Raw genomic sequence first — 19,446 nt, 5'->3', positions numbered from 1 at the left:
AATGTCACACCCTCCACACTCCCCTCATTCACTGCACCGTTTGCCGCTTGTGGTCCTCGGACAACCCATTGCCTACTAACTTAACTCCTCTTGCCTTCTTGAGCTGTTCTCTGACTATCATAATCATGGGTGTCCCCTTCGAGGCTCTGCTCCCTTACGGGATTGTCATTACCGTGCGTATCATTCGTCAGTTCTTCCCCGAAGCTAGAATTGACCACCACCACAGATGTTCGGTGTCACCGGCGCTGGTTTGTATGTGACCAAGCGCTTCACGAACGAGGGCAAGAAGCCCCGCTGGAACAGTGATCTCTGGGATCGTGTAAGTCATGTCCTTCATGCGCGCGTCGGCTGCGGTCGGAACTTACAGAATGCGTCGGCTAACTCTTTTACAGCAAAGTGAGTTATAGTCAATCGACCGGCCGAAAAAATCAAACACCCGGAGAATTGGCCGAGACTAATCAAGTGTTTTGCACAGTGATGGAGCGGGATCTCCGCATTACCGGCACAATGAGAGGACAGTCCAGCAACCACATTGCGCCCAAGGGATTCGAGCTCAGCAACCCGTGGAAGGTATGAATACATGATTTCTGTGGATCATTACTTGTGATTATATACTGATGCAGCCCTCCAGATCGAGAAGCGGATTTACTAGATTCCCAAAAATTGCAACGTCTTTTTCCTGTTATGCCTCTGCGCTTTTGTTCCTCGATCATACATATCCACCGCAGTTTCTCTAGAAACGAACTGCTGTACCATACAATTGAAGCCAATTCCTTTTCAATAATTGAGGCCCGATGTTCTATTTCTTATTTGAGCTCCGAGCTCAAACCCTGGATCCCTTGGATTTCGTTCTGGCGCAGGGATATACCAAAGTATTTGGCAAGTGCTTTGACCCGGTCATCTTCATTTTGAAGGACTTGCAAAATCTTCGACTCCCCGTGGACTCGTTTTTTAAGTTCCTTACCTAACATGACGTATTGACCGATGATATTTTCCTCGCTTTGGTCCATAATCATCAGCACACAGACGACAGCCTGAGTAAACCAGCTGGTTCGACTTGTGCTGACGTTTACATTCATCATCTCAAAATCTTGGGGTAAGAATTCCACGTCTGAAAAGCAGAAGTTGGGCACCCAATCGCTAGTGGGGTTGTATCTGGTCTGGTAGATCCAAACTTTCTGCGCCTTGTTGACGAACTCATCAAGTGTATCCTTGATGAGACGCATTTCCGAATCATTGCCTATATGTGGAGCTGTTTCTCCTTCTCGGAGAAGTAGCGGTGCAACTGCACAGTTATTTCCGAAGCCAACATCCACCTGCAAGTAATCAGCTCTGGTGACATGTGTAAAGGGGGCGCTATAGTTAGGAAATGGGCTCACCAAGTATTTCTTTCCTTCAATAACAACAATCAAGAGCATATGGTTGCTAAGAATAAAACAAAAAACGTGGTTAGCGAGCATTGAGAGTGCATTGACCCGGTCTCCCGGAAACAGGATTTAGCGTACAACGGCAAATACCGAGAATCATTCGACCCCAGCGCAACCGCACGGCTCACACGGCCCCCAGTGGGGTAGACAAAGAGACCCAAGGAAGTCAAGACATGCAAGAACAGTCCAGTACTCTCCATGCAATACCCGTCCAGCTTGCGCTCAACAATTTTCTCAAAGAGAGTCTCCGGGTGCAAAGAAATAGTGCGGTGGTGCGAATAGTGCAGTCCAGAATTACCCCACGGGATGGTGCAGAGATGCCGTCTCTGCAGCTCAGATATAGTTGCAAGGGGATCTGTTTGGAGTTTGCGGTAAAAATCTTCATAGGGGTCGCTCGTTGTGGGATATTTTATGCGCTGTAGATATGCCTCGACTTGTGCCTCGGAATATACACACATGGTGGCGGGGTACCTTGGTCGACTCAAGCACTCAAGTTGCTGGGTAGTTTGATCCAGGGGATTTATATTGAGGTCAATGGAGGGTATTCAAGTTGATTCAGAGAATGGGGCGACGGGCAAAGCTCTTAAATATATATGATGTTAGTAAGATTGACACGGGGGAACTAATGTTTAGAAGGTGTTCGATAGCTACCGAAGACGTGGACATTTAAGTCGCGGACTGAGATACTGTATATGAGCCAATCAAATCAAGGGAATGGATTGATCCACCGTGGTTTGTGTACTCGGTACATTTCCAATTATCATTTCCCCGCTTCGTGTGGCCTAGTCTACTTTAGTCTAATCGATTCAAGTTGCAGTACGGAGGATGTGGTCAACGCTACGCGAACTGGCGAATAATAACGGTCACTGCTAATCAGAAGCAATATAAGTGGTCTTGGTGGGAGGCCTGAATCAATGGATGTTTGAAAGAGTCCTGGATTTTGATTCCTAATAGGAAACTGGTCTTGAAATTCTTTATCACGAGCCAATCAGGAGATTCAATGTTGGTGGTAGTAGGTAAATGGCATATGAAAAGACAACAGCTGAATTAAATGTTCTAAAAATCCGTGGATTCCTTGTTATATTAAATGTCGGACCTTTTTAATAAGAGTTCCTCTTTGGCACTCAAGCTGTGGACATGTAAGCTTTTTTTTCTTTTTTTTTTCTTGATAGCCTCATGAGAACTGGCATCGTTCACGATATGCTGGGATTTTTATACGGTGACCCCTAGTCAACTGGTGTCAAGAGCCTTTCAAGGAAAGACAGTGGTGCATATGTTCATCTCAATATCCAACAACATCCTTGGTTAGTAATACTAGAGGGTTGTGCGATACTGAGTTGAACGACCTCTGAGCTTCGAACTGGGCCGCGGTTCCAATGTTGCAGTATGTATCCTGTAGTCATTTAGCGCCACGATTACCTTTCAAAGCGGGGGTGGAAATATCCATGCACGGTAACGCACAAGGAAACCGAATGAAGGTAAGAACACCAATCCCCACATCCTGATTCGTTTGATGGCGAGGTTTTTCTCAACCTGTGCTAGGCAAATATGCAGACAATGGAAACACGGCCCAGGTGCCATCCTGGTTATACTTTTCGCTTGCTCAGGTGTGCAACCTGGGATTGATGTAAAGTCCACGTCCCGTCCTTGAATTTTCCATTTCTATTCTACTCTCCCAGGCCCGCGCTCACCATTTTGCCTTCGGTCACTGCCCACTAGCCTGGAGCGCCGAGAAAATTTGAATCCATGGCTCCTACCATATATATTATTGCTAGCGGAGTGAGTTCAATAGCTCGATGCCTCCCCTTTTTTCCGATTTTGAACCTCAAATACTTGTCAAAATATGTCTGCTCTCTGAGGTCATGGATACCCCGGGCACCTGTGTGATAAACCACTGATCATAGCCAGGCACTGGCCTATCTAATATGGATTGTGATCTATAACTTATTTATAAGTCCACTTTCGAAATTCCCAGGCCCGAAATTGGCAGCATGCACACATCTTCCAAGCATTTACTGGACAACGACAGGTCAAAACCACATGAAGATGAAAGAACTTCACGATACATATGGAGATGTGGTTAGAGTCGGACCAAACGCACTGGTGTATCGGAGCCCACAAGCTTGGAAGGATATATACAACCACCGAAAGCCAGGAGCGGGGTCTTTCATCAAGGATCCCTTGTTCTACGTGCGAGGTCCTACCGGACCTAATATTCTCAATGCCGACGATGCAGACCACTCACGAGGGAGAAGATTGATGTCGCATGCATTTTCCGAAAAGGCACTCCGCGACCAAGAGTCTTTGATTCAGTCTTATGTGGATCTGCTCGTCGATCGTTTAGATGGACAGGTCACTGCGGCAAATGACGCGATCGACATGTGCTGCTGGTACAACTTTACCACGTTTGATATTGTCGGTGACCTTGCGTTCGGAGAACCATTCGACTGCCTACAAAAGAGCGAATATCACCCATGGGTGAAGATGGTTTTCACGAGTGTGAAAAGTAGTGTGTTGCTGCGCCCTCTCCGAGTTTACCCCTCCCTCGGACCGATTGTGCGACTGTTTCTTCCCAGGAATATCATGAAGATGAGAAACGAGCATTTTGAGATGAGTACAGAGAAGGTTCGTCGTCGACTGGATACCAAGACCGAGAGACCCGACTTCATGACTTATATTCTCCGACATAATGATGATCGTGCCATGACGAAAAGAGAAATGGAATCAAATGCGGCTCTGTTGATCCTGGCTGGGAGTGAGACGACCGCTAGTTTGCTCTCGGGGTTCACCTTCTACCTTGTCCAAACCCCGGCGGCATACAAGAGACTCGTCGAGGAGATTCGAGACACTTTCAAATCATATGACGAGATTGATTTTTCAAGTGTCAGTCAGTTGACCTATATGAACGCTGCTTTGGAAGAGGCTCTGCGGGTCTATCCGCCTGTTCCAGCGGTTCTCCCACGCCTTGTGCCAAAGGGAGGCTCAATTATTGATGGAAACTTCGTTCCAGAGGGGGTGAGTTATTTGAAACATTAACAGATCCTCTCAAAGACGAGAATTAACAACGACAAACTCCACTAGGTTTCCGTTGCCGGGGCACAATATTCGACTTATCATGCCAAGTCTCATTTTGCCGAGCCGGATTCATTCATCCCAGAGCGATGGCTGGAGGACCGAGAGGAACGCTTCGAGTCGGATATCAGATCCTGTCTTTACGCATTCTCACTCGGGCCTCGAAACTGTATTGGAAGAAAGTAAGAAGTACTTTTTCGCATTTATAGTGTGGTGCTAATTTATGCTGAACAGTCTGGCCTATGCTGAAATGCGGCTTATTGTGGCAAAGGTTTTCTGGAACTTTGATATGAAGCTTGACGAATGCTCCAAAGATTGGAATATTCAGAATTCGTACAACATCTGGGAGAAGAAGCCGCTGATGATGCATTTGACGAAAGTACAGCACTAGTGGGGGCTTCGCAACGGGGAAACTGCTACCCCACATATTTACTTCATAGCTTGGATATTGAAATCTGGACGTGGGGTCGCAGTCGATAGTGTAAAAGATCACCTATTAGTGTCCATGCGAAATTTTAATTCAAATCCGCAAGGAAAACAAAACAAGGAAGGAAGGAAGGGAACTGGCGCGCCTTTTTTGTTGTTTGCCAAGAGCCGGGTTCGAACCCATGTAGGATTAGTTTCCCTATGTACTTCTGAGCAATGTTGTGAATAACATCATATGCATCAGTCCAGAAATCAAGCCTCCGCATTACTCTCATTTTTCCACACCTCATAGTCAAATTGAGCTTCAAAAAAGAATCAGATATTGAAATTCAGCATTGACAATTATAAAAAAATAGCAAACATCAACCCCAGAGGAACCCCCCCCCTCTGGCGGCATATAGCCACCGGGGGGAGATCTGCTCTGGGGGATGTTTCCCATGTGACTGACTACCCACCCCCAAGGTCCCGCGGCCAACCTTGGGGGAATAGTGGGAGGGATATACCACTCGACCACAGGTGTTTGTTTTTTTCCCCCATCTTCACCAAAGACACATTCCTTTCACCTATGAATATTATCTGGTTGACCCAAAGTCTGTGTATGTATGATCTTATTCAGCTGCAGATGGTGGAAATAGTCTTGTGTTTTTGTAAACATTAACCGAAATTTGAAAAATCCTTGTAAAGCCAATTTCTGGCTTGAATTTCTATCCTTCTATACCTGTATCAAGCTAGTGGTATACTCACATATCTAACCTCTCGAAAGCGAAGGAAACGAACGGACAAGCCGAGTGATTGTCGTACCATCATCGAGCGATTCCACAACCTCCTCCAACTGATATCCTCCCCTCCGAGGCAGAAACACTGTCCATATATACCAATAAGAGATACCAAAAATTATTCTGCGAGCATCAGCATCGTAAACGGGTCCAAATCAGGAATAAAAGAATGCTTACATGGCAATGCCAACAATAGCATACGTTGCGTAGAAGAAGTGGACGTCTCCTTGTAGACCTGGGGGTGGAATGAAAGGCGCTACCAGTAGTGTGATACAAACTAAAACTCGGAGCCAAACAGCTGGAAGCCAAGCTTTGAATGGTCGCGGGAGATTGGGCTCTTTGTATCGTAGAATCAACAGTCCGACGGTGATGGCGAGAGCCATGACATTACCGGGGTATCCTTCTACATCGAGGATAAAGTTGTAGACGTCTTGTTGCGGTGGTAAGCCGATTACCAGAAGAGATGGTACGTAGTGTACGATAAGACCGCCGAGTGGAGTGCCGAAGGGACGAGAAGACGATAATAGATTTTGCCAAGGCAGGAAGCCCTGACGGGCTATTTCTTGATTGATTCGTGCCTATCCTGCTATTTAGAGAGGTGTTCCGCGGATCATCAGATAGTAGATAGTATGAACTGACCAATGCGAATGTCACTACCATCACGTTGCCAGCTGCTGAAATTGCAATGGCCATTGGGAAGAGAGTGCTCCCAATGCTGCCGAATAGCCGCTCAAAAAGTAGAGCGCCAACCAGCTCTCCGCTGTTTTTAATTTCATCCAAGGGAACGACAAGAAGATAAGATAGGTTGGCCAACAAATAGAGAATTCCGGCCGTAGCCAAAGCTGACGGGCACACCGTTTTGAGCGTGCGAACGGGATCTTTTACCTCATTTAACACATTGTTGATGTTGCTTAACCCTGCATAAGAGTAGATGACCTTGAACAGTGCAGTCGACAACAGATTCCAGCTCCAGTTGGATCCGTCCCATAGCGTATCCCATGACACGCCACTGAGGACTTGCTTAGCCCCAGGAGAGGTATTCACACCTCCGAAGAACTGCAGAAGTAGTACCCAGATTCCTGTCAATGACATGGCGCCGATTAGAAATATTTTCACCCATCCCAGGGCATTCTGGATGATGATGCCGGTTCTGTAAAAGAAGCCATGAATTATGGTAATGGCGGTCAAAAGACCGATCGCTAAAGCTTTGTATTGAAGATCGGTAGGCTGGATATCGAATGCAAATAATGTATATTTGGCGAAAATAATGCAGTTGCTCGCAGTGAAACCCAAAACGACTGCATGTATCGCGACCAGAGTTGAAGCGAGAAATCTCGGTCGGCGATAGGTATATTCCAGATATACTTTATCTCCCCCTGAACGCGGTAGCATGCAGCCATATTCCATTGATACTGATAGCCCGCATGCTGATAGGATTGTACCAACAAGCCAAACAAGCAGCGTCAATCCGACACTCCCGGCAGATTTCACGATCGATCCCGGAGTAGCAAAGATGCCGCTCCCAATGACTCGTGAAACTACCAAGATGTAGGCGCTAGACCAGCTGATATTCTTCCCGTAGGTGGCACCCGGAAGGGAGTCTGGAAACACGGGTATATCCGAGGTAGTAGGTAGTTCATGTTGATCCGATTCTAATAAGGGCTGTCTTTCACTATTGGTCATGATCAAGTCGCGTGTTCCCGTGACTTGCGGGATTGGTATGGCATTTGTTTTGGACGCGATTTATCTTCGAGATCTGTAAAGAATGTGAGAACTTGGTAGGCGATGATGATGTTTTAAAGTCATCGGGCGGAGTTTCGGAAAGCTGCAACGTTGCTTGGAAATCATCAGGCCTTTTGACTGGCACGCCATTTACACTGAATGTTGTGTATCTCGCCCTTGCGTGACGAGCTGACCAGATTGGAAATGCCACTTCACATGACGATTGGGATTCGGGAATGACGTGTAATTGGACCAATCAGAAAGGCGGGTTTGTTGTTTTTTGCATGCGAGATGTGATTACACATGGAGCAAGATAGTTAACAATTATGATAGCTTCGTTTAGCTTTTTATTGCATTGGTGAATAGGAATCTGACCATGTCAGGATCATGATTCGCAGCTGCAACTGCACGAGTGTTACCTATTAGGTATGATTGTCAGTAAGGTGACTGGCCGAAGAGAGAATGGAATCTTCAATCAACGATATTTGAAACCCGTAGAAAAAGAGAATAGAAGGAAATGGCAAACAGACCAGAAATTCCTTTCAGGAAGAAAAATGAAGAGAGATGCAGGTGGTTACAATAGTGAGAAGAGAATCTGGAGCACTTGTAATCCATGTGCACGAAGGGTCACCTGACTATTCGAAATGTAAAGGTTGAATCTTGAAATTCGATCATCATAAGATTTTGGAATTCCAATGTCCGAGAGATGTGTCGAAGGAAAAGAATAGTGAAGGAATTTTATATCCTGGGCAAGAGCAGCGCTTGGAATGAACCGAGCCCTGGATCTACGCATCAGAGTCCAGATCCAGCTCTCCGCCCAGGTGGAGCCCTAACACTAGTATTGAAGGTTAAATAGGAATATTCTCTCTTCGAATATCGAGTTCATCTTCTCCAGTGCTGCTGAAACCTTCAGAAATTGTGCATACATGTACATTAAATGACATTTGCTTCATTGCACTGCGCATACATGCGACAGCCAAAGCTTGTTCCCTGTTGAAGCGCTGAAAGTATTCAAATGTGCATTTTGGTGTCCACGGGTGGCTAAGGACGACTAGTACCTCCAGGCCTGGAGCAGGTAACTATTTGTCACTTAATTATATGTCATCCTGGCCGTGGAGACATGGAGGAACTTGCTGGCGAGGAACACCCAATCAAAAACTCCTTACAGCTGTGGAGATTGAAGAAGACTGATTCTGCAGCGATAACTATTTGTGTTCCCGCCACACGGATTTCCCCGAACCACATGTGCATCGCCTGGTCCATGCTGCACTCGTCGGCCGGCCCCACTCGATTTCTTCATAGTATTTCCTCCTTTCTGCTACAACTTAACCACAATGAACTTGTTTGTCTTCTCAATTTCAGAGTAAAAGTAAAACTTCCCAATAAATAGCCTCCCTTGGTCGGTATAAGCATGATACGCTCAAGGTGTACGCGTACGCACACTCGAAACTCAACCCCTGAAAGCCTTGGAAATGGCTATGATTCCCGACGTGTGGAAAATCGGTGATTTGTAGCGACGAAGCGCGTTCATGAATAATGGCAACTAAGTGCGATGGAGTTCAGCTGAGCCATGCCTATCTGCCCAGCTGCCGTTCTCACTGGGTACTAGTAGGTGGTAGGTACTAATCGCCTACCATAAATAAAGCGCAGTTTCCCCGAATGCGTTGAACTGTTTACTCCCCGGTTGATACTCCAGTCCCAAGTGCTTCCGAGTCCCTCTTAGCAAACATTTGAAGCGCAAAAACAACAGCTTTTCTATACATAAACTTATCTAATCTCGACACAGAGTCGCTGCAACAATGGGCGAAACCTCCACCGCCGCGAAATCCACGGAGGGAATCCCGGGTCTTGCACCCAAGCGCATCATCATCTGCTGTGACGGAAGTGGACAATCAGCCGTCTCCGGCGACGAAAGCGTCCCATCCAACGTGACTCGGCTCTGTCGAGCCATCAACCCCGTCGGCTATGACAAAGGCGACATACACCAGGAACGGCCCTGGCAACAAGTCGTCTGGTACGACTCCGGTATTGGGACCAACTCAGCCGGCCAGGTGCCCGTCGGCAAAGATCTCGAAGGCAACATCATCGAGGCGTACAACTTCTGTGTGCTAAACTGGAGCGAGGGTGATCAGATTATGTGCTTCGGCTTCTCCCGGGGCGCATACACCGCACGCGCCATTGCAGGCCTGATATCGGATCTGGGTATCTGCAAGAGAGCCGATCTTCAGGATTTCCCCGAGGTGTGGAAGCTGTATAAGCAGAGTCGTCCGGCTTTGACTGGCGAGCAGTTCTATGGTAGTGACGCTTACTTTGATTATCACCATGGAAAGCCCGCTGATCCCCAGCCGATCAAGCACATGGCGCCCAACGACAAGATTGCTTGGGAGTATGCTGGGCGTGGTGAGTGGGCTGTTTCGCCTAAGTCGAGGCAGGTCGAGGTGGTGGGTGTTTTTGAGACTGTTGGCGCTCTGGGATTCCCGGAGGTGTTTGGGTATGAAATGCCTCATTGGATGTCGGATAAACCGGAGTGGCACAATGTTGGACTTTCTCCTAGTAAGAAGCCTCTTTATGATTATGGAAAGTTGAAAGATGCTAATTCGTGTCTAGATATCAAAAACGCATTCCAGGCGCTAGCTCTGGATGAGCATCGTGCCGCATTTACCCCAACCCTGTTCTACGTTCCACCCGTTGAGAAGGCCACGCTGGAGGACATCGAACTTCAAGAAAAGAAGTTCAAGGATGCGGATAGAGCTTGGAGCAACATCGTATCTGACAATGACAAGAAGCGTCCTACCATTGAGAATATGAAGAAGGCGCTGAAGCGAAAGAACGCAGCGGAGCGGGGGCTGCTGAAGTTGTATGATAGCCAGAAAGAGCGCACCAACTTGCTTCAAGTCTGGTTCCCAGGCGTCCACATCAACATCGGCGGTGGATCGGACCTGACCTTGGAGAACAAGGGAAACATGGAAGAGATGTCGAGCATTACCTTCGCCTGGATGCTTGACCAGATCAAGGATTACGTATCCCTCAATGCCGCGACTCTCGAGGAAGACAAGGATGACCACCTAAAACGACTCAGCGCAGCAAACGATACCCTCGCATGCTACCTGAAAGATGTCGAAAAACGCAAGAAGGAATCATGGACACAGTGGGCCATGCGAGGGCCTCAACGCGTGGTTTCTTCGCTCCTATATCCTCTTTCACTGTTGACTCCTGCACCAAAGCCCAAGGCAGACTACATGAATGAACCTGCTTTTACTTGGGGCTTGGGTGATTTGCCAGACAACTTCTCCCTCAAGTACTATGTCAATGGATCGCGAGCGCGCAAGCCGGGCTGCTACGCCTATGACAAACATGGCAAGGAGCTGGGCAAGACATTCGAGGAGATTCACCCAGTCGTGAACTACCGGGTGCAAAATGCCAAGTATCACCCCATTGGGCTCAAGGGAGAAGATTATAAGCGCTTGCCGAAGCAGGGTGGTGGTGGTTACGAGTACTGGTTCAAGTACCCTGGTGCAAAGGAGTATCAGGTTCTTGCTGAGTCGAAGATATCTGACAAGGAAGGGTCGTATGAGGTTGAGGCTATGGAAGGCGACGATACTGCGGTGAAATACGCTTCTGATCAACTTAACATTCTTATCAAGACATTATAGTGATCATGTCCAATCGTTTTGAAGGGACGTTGGAACTGGTTAATCCTTTGAGCTGTTCAAAGTACTGTTATTATATGTGTTAATTATGTTGATGATTTCGATGCTGGGTCTATTTTTATGGCTTAATGAAGAGTGATAAGAAATTGATATAGCAAAGTTAAGTAGTGCAATTCATGTAGCTTGTGGCCTAATGCCACAAGATTCGCCGTGCGTAATAATGCTCAAGTGCTTTGTAGATGGCACCTTTGATCCAAGGGAGAAACGGATTCTTGCCCGTGTTTGTAGTATGTTCGTTATGTACATTCCCAGTTTCCCATTTCCATAATCCAACAAATTGTGTCGCTCAAATTGACAATTCCGTTCCATAACCGTCGTTGAAATCAATAGAGAATAAAAACAAATACATCCCATCGTATTTCTCGCAAAGTGGGATAAAAAATAAGACCAGTCAAGTAGATTAAGAGTACCGGGTCTCATCACCATCGCTGTCACTCAGACTGTCACGGCGGCGACTTTTCCGGCCGTCACGGCGATCATCGCGGCGATAACCCTTGCTCAGACCCGCAATCGGGTGGTGGTAGCTCTTGGTACCGGAATCTTCAGTATCGACGTTAGAGTACTGGTACTCAGAGCGAGTACCGGATGACGAGAAGTCCAGCGGCTCGGTAAAGTGACCGGGCATATTGCGGGTGTCCTTCTTGCGCGGGCTACTAGCACGAGATGAAGGGGCCGAAGACGCAGCCGCAGCTGCGGCGGCAGCATTTCGTCGATCCCTACGACGGGCTTCACGACGAGCCTCCCGCTCCTGGTCTCGGTCACGACGGGTAGCCGGGTCGCGCAATTGGTGTTCCTCCGTAGTCTGGCTAAGCACATCTTCGCTGCCGGCAGTGAAGGAGAAGCCAGATGCGCTGCGCTTCTGCTTTGTCTTGGAGCGACGCGGCTTTTCGTAAGCGTAGTCGCGGACTTCGCTCATATCGCTGCGGTTGTAGTGTGTAGGCGGGGCGGAGGAGTCATAGTCACTGCCGTGGTATGTCCCGTCGGCTTCGCGGTTCATACCGCCAATCCGTGCCGGCTTCTCCTCGCGGTATGCGCGGACGTCGTCATCTCCTTCGCCCTCCCAGCGGTCATCCTGGCGACGTCGAAGGATTTTCTCTTTGAAGTTGCGCTTGCGTTTTGGCTGTTCTTCTGTCATGATTGTCGATGCGGTTTGCGTGTATGATTCATCTGTGTAGGTGTATCCGTCGTCGCTGTACCCTTTGCCCACGACACTGCCGCCGCCGAGCTTGGTACTCTTGGTGGCATTACTGAGGGTGCGACCGTCTGGGCCTTTACGGCGGAGAACAGTCGACTTGTAATCGTCCCAGTCACCCTTTCGCCAATGGAAGCCACCGTTCTTGGCCCAGAAGAAGAACCAAATGGCACCTAAGACGAATGCTGCGCCAATGAGGGCAAATAGAGCCAATAGGCCCTGCATCTTGATGCTCGTTGGATCGATTGTGCCTTGGCCATACTTGGCGGTTGATGTGGATGTGGACGTAGAGTCGGATCGAGCAATGAGGTTGTTGTAGCTAACGGATGGCGGGGTATTGGCAGTGTAGTCTTCGTTGGGCGCGTGAGCTTCGATCGAAATTCCAGGAATGCCGTCGATGTCCCGCACCTCCACTGACGCGCCTGGAATGTCAAAGACGTCTTCAACTGGAACGGGAGCCATGATGGATTTGAGTGGTCAAGAGCACTCCGCTCAAGACGAGACTCTGTGGAATGTTAGATCTGACACATTCTTGAGAGGAAAGCAGTACCTACCTAAAATTGATCGACCAGACCAAAACTAGAGGATCGTGAAGGAATGCGACAGAAACGAGAGAATGTCGAACTTGGATGAGATTCAGTCAACCTAGCAGGTGTCAGTAGAATATGGGGATGCTAGAGGGGAATTTGCAAGCCAGAAATATCTAGCTCACTCTTGTGGCGAGTCTGGAATTGAGGAGGTTGGAGGAGGCTGGGGTTGTGTTTACTCTCTGGTTGGCCCGACAACGCACTGACCTCATCTTGCGCCTAAGGCAACAGAACTACGAAACATGTGACTATTTTGGGATGTTTGTGGTAATAGTTGGTTTTAAATACAATTATATTCTTGAAGGTTAGAATATACTTATAACGATTCGTCTTTCATAGTATACTTCAATGTTTAAGCCGGTAAATTCCAATGATCCCAGTGGGGATGGCGTAGAATCGATAGTGACCCACACGGGCCGTAGATACAGACATCTCGAATGTATGAAACATTGAAGAGGCTTTATCTTTCCTACCACATCTCAGAAGGGTTCCAAATGGCCACAACTCCATTCATAAGAATCATTCTCTATGTTTATTGTGGGAAAAAATTTTCCAGAAACCAAAAAACGATAAATCTCCTTCAGAGACCACCGATATAGCCTCATTCGCAGAATGCCTAGATCGTCTCCACTTCAGCCTACAAAACACTGGGGGCACTTACAACTTACTCCACTACTGAGGCTTTGGCTTAAATTTCTTTCACAGAAGAATGCATTAGACAAAATCAAGATCTATCAAAGCTACGGCAAATAAATTGTCAATTGTCAATCAATAAACTAATTTGAATGAGATATCCTTTTCCTTAACAGTTTCACCATCTGTCGATGCGAGAACAGACGTCATAAAACCAAGGAAACCGAATCCTCCCCCAACGATACCGGATTGGATATCGCCATCATATTCGATTTAAGCTTCCAGCCAATACTTGGTTACTGTTTTGTGTAAGCCCACATATAATTCACAACCAATCTGGCCAGACTTTTATGCAACGTACTTTTGAGCCCCGATCATATAAGCCACCATATGATCAGCAAGTCTAGGCTCATACGCAATCTCAGCCTCGAGTAACGCTCCAAAGGTAAGAAATCTGTCTTGTGGGAGAGTAGAGAGAAAACTAGTTGGCTATCTGGTTTCTCAAGTGAATATTGAAACTTCAGGCTGGTACTCGCGCATACTGCACACGAATATTGGGAAGCCGGTAACTATGGGGCTGGATGGAAGTCTTCAAACGCTGGGACCGACGTGATTAACCTTAAGGAACGTCGCGATCCGTTGCCCTGCAGAATGATTGATGAATCCACATCTATACCGCCGATCGAAGATAATAATAAATGGCCTAGAACTTATTTGTCTATGTAGGCTAGGCTTCTTTCAACTTGAACATTGGAGTTGAAGCCGGCTCTTTCAAGGTTGCTGCCGACTACAAACATCATTCATTGAGTACGACATGTTCTATACCAGGCCGAATCCGGGGAGCGACTTCTAATGCTTCTTTCCAAGTCAGAAGATGTGAGTTGAAATTAAGGTACTGACGCAGGCGCACAATGCCGTGGAACGTCATGTCAATACCCGACGTCCAGGTCCCGTCTCAACGACAGGTCTGCATACGGCACGCAGCATCGGTTTGCCCAACACTACAGTCTAAAACTACTTGGATCAAAGAAAAAAAAAAGTAAGACTGAGAACATGGCCAGACGAAATAGAAGATGACCTGGTGTTGAGACATGACAAGTAAACAACGGATGGGTATAATCTCTCTCCTCCAACACAGGGTCGCGCTTAAAACCAGTAACCAGGAGAAAGAGACAAATGCCCAATATGATCAGTGAACAAAAAGGGTGGGGGGAGAGACATGAACAGGTGACATGATGAGATGTACATAAGACGCTAACAAGAGAAATAAAGCTCATCAAGATCCAAAATAGATAAGAAAACCAAAACCAGGGCCAAAACCAAAACAAAAGGCAAAACATAGACATCGAACTTGTCGTCGCAGGTCATCAAGAATCGTACAATCATATCACACCGTAACGGGGGAGTCGGTCTGCTAAATTTTTCTCTGTAAGAAAAGAAAAACTTTGGCTGGACGCACTCTTCCAAACGCAAGAGATAGCAATTGCAAACATATAAAAAACCAGAGAGTCCTCCCAGTTCGAGGTTGAAGGGCTGGCAGAACGTAAAGCAGAAAGAAAAAAATCATAAATCATTTGTTCTGCCAGCCCCGCACGCGTTTGCTCGAACACCCATGATTCTTTTGTGAAAAGTCCAAACAAGATCCACCCAGAACAACATGCAGAACCAAGAGAAGAAGAAAAAAAAAACCGAATCCGAACTTTTGACAGACAGTATAAAAACCTGTCAGCGATCGCTGATGCAGGCCACAAAGAACAAGGAAAAAGAAATCCAGATAGACCATCCAACCAACAATGAATAAAAATGCAAAACGGGAATCGAGAGCTGTACTAGTGGGGTAAACATTCTGCAATGCAAATTCGAGACTTCAGACTTAATCCCGGTACTGTCCGTAGCTAGACCGGTTAGACCGGCGGCTAGACTGGTGAACAGACCTTTCGGATCGTCGATCTTCTCGATCGCGTGTAGAACGTCGCCCATCTTCCAGAACTCGGCGGCTAGAGCCACCCGCCTGCGTATTATCAGAGTAGGAGGATCCATTGACGTAGGACTTTGGTCGCCGGGCGGCCGAGCTGCCGTCAGTAAGGTTAAACTGCACGGCTCCCCGGTCCCCAGTGCGAATGTTGATGGACTTGCCAGCAAGGCTTTCCTCAGCAAAACCAATGGTCATTCCGTTCATGGTAAGGGTCATATTCTGGGCTTCTTTTTCAGTCTTGGTGGCGCTGCCACGACTGCTGTTTGATCGGCTCTTTTGGCTTCCATGGTCACTACCGATACCGTTTCCTACCTTGGGCATAAGTGTTTCCGCGGACAGAGGCACTTTTGAGGAGGAACGGCCGGAAGTGACATCCTGGTATCGTTCGGCTGCTCCGACAAGCTCATCCATAGCGGCGGGACTTTCGGGACGGTCATCCATGTAGTAGCTGGTAGGGCGTCGCCGCCTGTTATTTTCCACTGCTATCCGGGCACCGCGGGTATTCTCATGGTACGATTGGGAGCGTCCGCTACTGCGAAGACTTTGACTGTGGCTGCGCTCCGGCAGAGCGGCTACTTCCCTTGACGACACCCGGCGGGAGCTGGGGTAGTCGATCTCGGCCAGGCTGTCTCTCATGTCGCCGAAGTTGTCCAGGGCTCTGGAATGACGGCGTTGAGAGGGAGCGGCAGCGGCAGCTGAGTGAGTCTTCCGGGGAGCATCAGGTCGCCTGGGCTCCTGGTGGATTTGAGGCGCGTGTCGGCGGCTTGGGGCAGGCGGTGGAGGTGGGGGCATCAACTTGGCGGGATCGTCATCAAAATAATCCTGGGTGGGTTTTATTGTTCCACGGCCACGGGGTTTATCATGAGGCTGGCGAGCGTAGTATTGCTCTGGTGGCTCGTCATCATAATCCGGAAAGTAATCGGTATCCACGGAAGGTGGGGCGCCACCATACACTGAGCCTCGTCGAGGCCGAGATGGCTCACGAGACTCAGATCGCTCGCGCGACTGATGCATATATTCCGGAGGATAGTACTCTGATGACTGCTGTGGGAAGTTATGTTGAGGACCATATGGAGATGATCCGTACGATCCTTGATGCCAAGCCGACGATACTGGTGGAGGGGCATGCGACTCATAGTGGGGATATTGGTGCTGCTGCGGTGGTGGTCCATATCCTCGCGGCGGTGGTGCCGCAACTGGCCAGGCCACGGATCGATCATGATGATACATTCCATAGGTGCTGGAGTGAGGACGCCCTGGGCGGCTGGTATGGTATTCCTCCGTGGGATATCTAGCGGGTGGTTGTGGGCCATAGTCCGGCATTGGAGGCCTCGGGTAGTAGGATGGGTGGGGTGGGAGTTCCATGGTTCGTGGGTCGACCGGAGTCGAAGGGTGGTACTGCGTATTGTTTCCTTCGTAGTAGAGATCTGGATGTGGTGGAAGATAAGAGTCTCGTCGGCGAGGTTTGGACGGCGACCGAGAGGTGCGATGAGGCTGATGGTAGCCAGGGGGATAGGCACCCATTTGCATTGTATCGTCCGGGCGGGTAGCACGCTCCTTGTCTTTGCGGTCTCGTCGGGAAGATTTTCTGGTGAGATCGGTACGTTTGGGCGCGGCTTGCTTAATCACGGTTGGGGGGCTCTTCCCGCCCGACGGCCCAGATTGGGTGCTGTTGACGGTGGCGGCGGTGCGACTAGAATAACCTGAGTCACTCGCGCCGTCGATCAGTGGTGGCTCCGGGAATCTATGATCCAACCTGGAAGAAACTTTTGCACCAGTATTAGCCACTTGTTGCGAGTCGGGTACGATGTCGTGCGCGCTCTCGTCCCAATCCTCGACAGTGGCTGGTAGAGGTGGTTGGCCTGGCATGACTTGCTGCAGGCTCGGAAGGCGGAAAGGGAACAGGCGCGGTCCCTAGGTAAGAAACAGGTTGGTCCCGTTCTGGACTTGGGTTTGCTACCCACCAGCGCACACAGGCGGGGAGGGAGGGGGGAAGAATGGGGCCGGAAGGGATCTTCCTGGGTTGACTTACAGCAAGCCACCGCTATCACCGGGTTGAAAAAAAAAAGAACGAGATGACTCAGTCCTACGTGTGTGTGTGTGTGTGTATACCTAGTCCTTTTTTCGATACTTGTTTGGGTCTGTGTGTGTACTTTTTTTTTTTTTCTTCTTTTCCCCCGCGAGTGACGTCTCAAGTTTCCACTGTATCGGTAGGGTAGGGTAATTTTCCCCCCCTTCGTAGGTAAGGTTATTTGCCCAACCCACACAATGTCGTACTTTTTTTTTCTCTCTTTCTTCTTTCTTCGACTCTCGAACCAGAAGGCGGACCTGCCGATCGCGGATGGCGATGGCAGGGCTTGGCTGGTCGAAGGAGTTTGTGTCAGCGAGCAGACAGAGCGAAGTGGTATTTTCCAGATCGCAACGTCTCCATCGAAATTGGTGGGAAATCGGGATGGTCAGGCGAAAAGCGTCGTTGGGTGTATATTATGGGTCTAGCAATAAAGGACTGTGGTTGGACAGAAATCTGCAAGCTGCAGATGGCCTTTGGGCTCAAGTGTGAAGTTGGGAGACTGCCTGACCAGATGTGGGGTGAGATGGTGGAGTCCGATGGGCAGCGAGATTTAGGTAAGGGAACGGGTAGATTTAGGAGAATAACCAAACCACCTAGAAGCAGAGAGGGTCGAAAGGAGGGAAAGGGGGGAAAGAGTCAAGTTAAGAGGGAAAAGAAGGGAACCTAAAAAATTCTCCTCAAATGGCAAACTCCAAAGAAAAGAAAAAAAAAGGCGAATGTGTCAGAAGAGGCTCTTGGGTACCCAACAAGAAAAGAAAAAGCAAAGTGGGGAAATGGGATTATAAGAAATAAATCTAAGATAAAATAAATAAATGAATAAATACATTAATACATTAATACATTAATCATTCAATGTTTCGTTACAAGTTTAAGCTCAGCTGGGACCCGCTGGGAAATCCCTGGTTCAGTCTCCGGTTAGAAGTATATCCTGTTACATACTAACAGTACACATTCTGTATTTCTAGAAGTTTTCCTTATATTCAAATAGTCATTGCGGCCCAATCATCGCCTCCACTTTTTTTCTCTTAGGCGGAACAAAAAAAAAACCTCATTTTATTTATGGAGAACTTCTATATCGAAGAAGAAAAAAACATTGGGTATTTCAAATTGTCACTTTTCCTCAAAACTTTACACGGGATAATTCCGAATAAACATTTCATTCCCCGTTTTTTCCTTAACACAATGACTATGTACCTGCTACACGGGAAAAGTCGGTGGGGGATGACATGCTGCAGGACGAATTCCGTGGGAACCGAGACCGAAAGCCAAAGGAGCTGTCAAAACCCCCCCAAGAAATTTAGGAAAATTTAGGGAAATTGGGAAAATTGGGAAAATTTTTCTTCAAAAAAGTCGCCACTGATGTCTATAGGTGGAGTCCATGAACGGGCACTAAAGAGTCTAAGACACACAAAAGAGGTGACTACTGATCACTACTGCACCTCATAACCCTACACAAGTTCCCGATATGTCAGCGAGTCCATGTGGCAGAACAGCAGTGGTTCCCTTGGCCTGTGAGTCATTTGAGAGGGAAACTATACCATGTACTATGTACTATGTACCTTCAACACTGATTTCTGGGCACATCTACCATAGGTTGAAGGGTTTGTAGATCGTAGATTTCCCATGTACGTACTTAGCTTGTATACATCCGAGGTCGAGCCATCCCGTCCAGCCTCGTCTAATACATGACATGCAGCACCACAGATCATTGCCTTCTTGACTTTACCTCCTTGCGTCCTGGGAATCTGGGAACTTGTTCTTCCAAACTTCCAAAAACCCAAACCCCGCACGTGGATAGATGCCATTTTTCTTGATAAGATTGCAATTGGTGGTACGAGAGTAGGTCCAAGCATTC

General features: G+C 48.0%; 7 protein-coding genes across 7 annotated transcripts; 3 read left to right on the top strand and 4 right to left on the bottom strand.

Moving 5' to 3' along the window:
- Positions 1–125: 125 nt before the first annotated feature.
- N7466_004671 (NADH dehydrogenase [ubiquinone] 1 alpha subcomplex subunit 1) lies at positions 126–652 on the top strand (the record flags this gene model as incomplete). Its single annotated transcript, XM_057164068.1, has 5 exons — positions 126–173; positions 227–319; positions 393–396; positions 476–570; positions 632–652. 5 exons carry the CDS (start codon positions 126–128, stop codon positions 650–652), a joined length of 261 nt encoding a protein of 86 aa, XP_057022749.1.
- Positions 653–806: 154 nt separating this feature from the next.
- Positions 807–1,885, bottom strand: N7466_004670 (arylamine N-acetyltransferase family protein; the record flags this gene model as incomplete). The annotated part of the gene is made up of 3 exons (XM_057164067.1): positions 807–1,316; positions 1,380–1,425; positions 1,506–1,885. The coding sequence occupies 3 exons, from the start codon at positions 1,883–1,885 to the stop codon at positions 807–809; spliced, it is 936 nt and encodes a 311-aa protein (XP_057022748.1).
- A 1,582-nt stretch (positions 1,886–3,467) lies between these two features.
- Positions 3,468–4,890, top strand: N7466_004669 (cytochrome P450; the record flags this gene model as incomplete). The annotated part of the gene is made up of 3 exons (XM_057164066.1): positions 3,468–4,442; positions 4,509–4,681; positions 4,734–4,890. 3 exons carry the CDS (start codon positions 3,468–3,470, stop codon positions 4,888–4,890), a joined length of 1,305 nt encoding a protein of 434 aa, XP_057022747.1.
- A 984-nt stretch (positions 4,891–5,874) lies between these two features.
- Positions 5,875–7,384, bottom strand: N7466_004668 (putative methionine permease; the record flags this gene model as incomplete). Its single annotated transcript, XM_057164065.1, has 2 exons — positions 5,875–6,279; positions 6,341–7,384. 2 exons carry the CDS (start codon positions 7,382–7,384, stop codon positions 5,875–5,877), a joined length of 1,449 nt encoding a protein of 482 aa, XP_057022746.1.
- Positions 7,385–9,222: 1,838 nt separating this feature from the next.
- Positions 9,223–11,076, top strand: N7466_004667 (T6SS phospholipase effector Tle1-like catalytic domain-containing protein; the record flags this gene model as incomplete). Its single annotated transcript, XM_057164064.1, has 2 exons — positions 9,223–9,976; positions 10,031–11,076. 2 exons carry the CDS (start codon positions 9,223–9,225, stop codon positions 11,074–11,076), a joined length of 1,800 nt encoding a protein of 599 aa, XP_057022745.1.
- A 457-nt stretch (positions 11,077–11,533) lies between these two features.
- On the bottom strand, positions 11,534–12,787 carry N7466_004666 (uncharacterized protein; the record flags this gene model as incomplete). The annotated part of the gene is made up of 1 exon (XM_057164063.1): positions 11,534–12,787. One exon carries the CDS (start codon positions 12,785–12,787, stop codon positions 11,534–11,536), a length of 1,254 nt encoding a protein of 417 aa, XP_057022744.1.
- Positions 12,788–15,418: 2,631 nt separating this feature from the next.
- Positions 15,419–17,389, bottom strand: N7466_004665 (uncharacterized protein; the record flags this gene model as incomplete). The annotated part of the gene is made up of 1 exon (XM_057164062.1): positions 15,419–17,389. The coding sequence occupies one exon, from the start codon at positions 17,387–17,389 to the stop codon at positions 15,419–15,421; it is 1,971 nt and encodes a 656-aa protein (XP_057022743.1).
- Between the last annotated feature and the right edge of the window lie 2,057 nt (positions 17,390–19,446).

The sequence above is a fragment of the Penicillium verhagenii genome (assembly GCF_028828195.1).
Source record: "Penicillium verhagenii strain IBT 33310 chromosome Unknown utg000005l_segment0_segment0, whole genome shotgun sequence".
Lineage (NCBI taxonomy): Eukaryota > Fungi > Ascomycota > Eurotiomycetes > Eurotiales > Aspergillaceae > Penicillium > Penicillium verhagenii.
The sequence above is the reverse complement of the archived record's forward strand: the minus strand, read 5'-3'. Positions and strand labels throughout refer to the sequence as shown.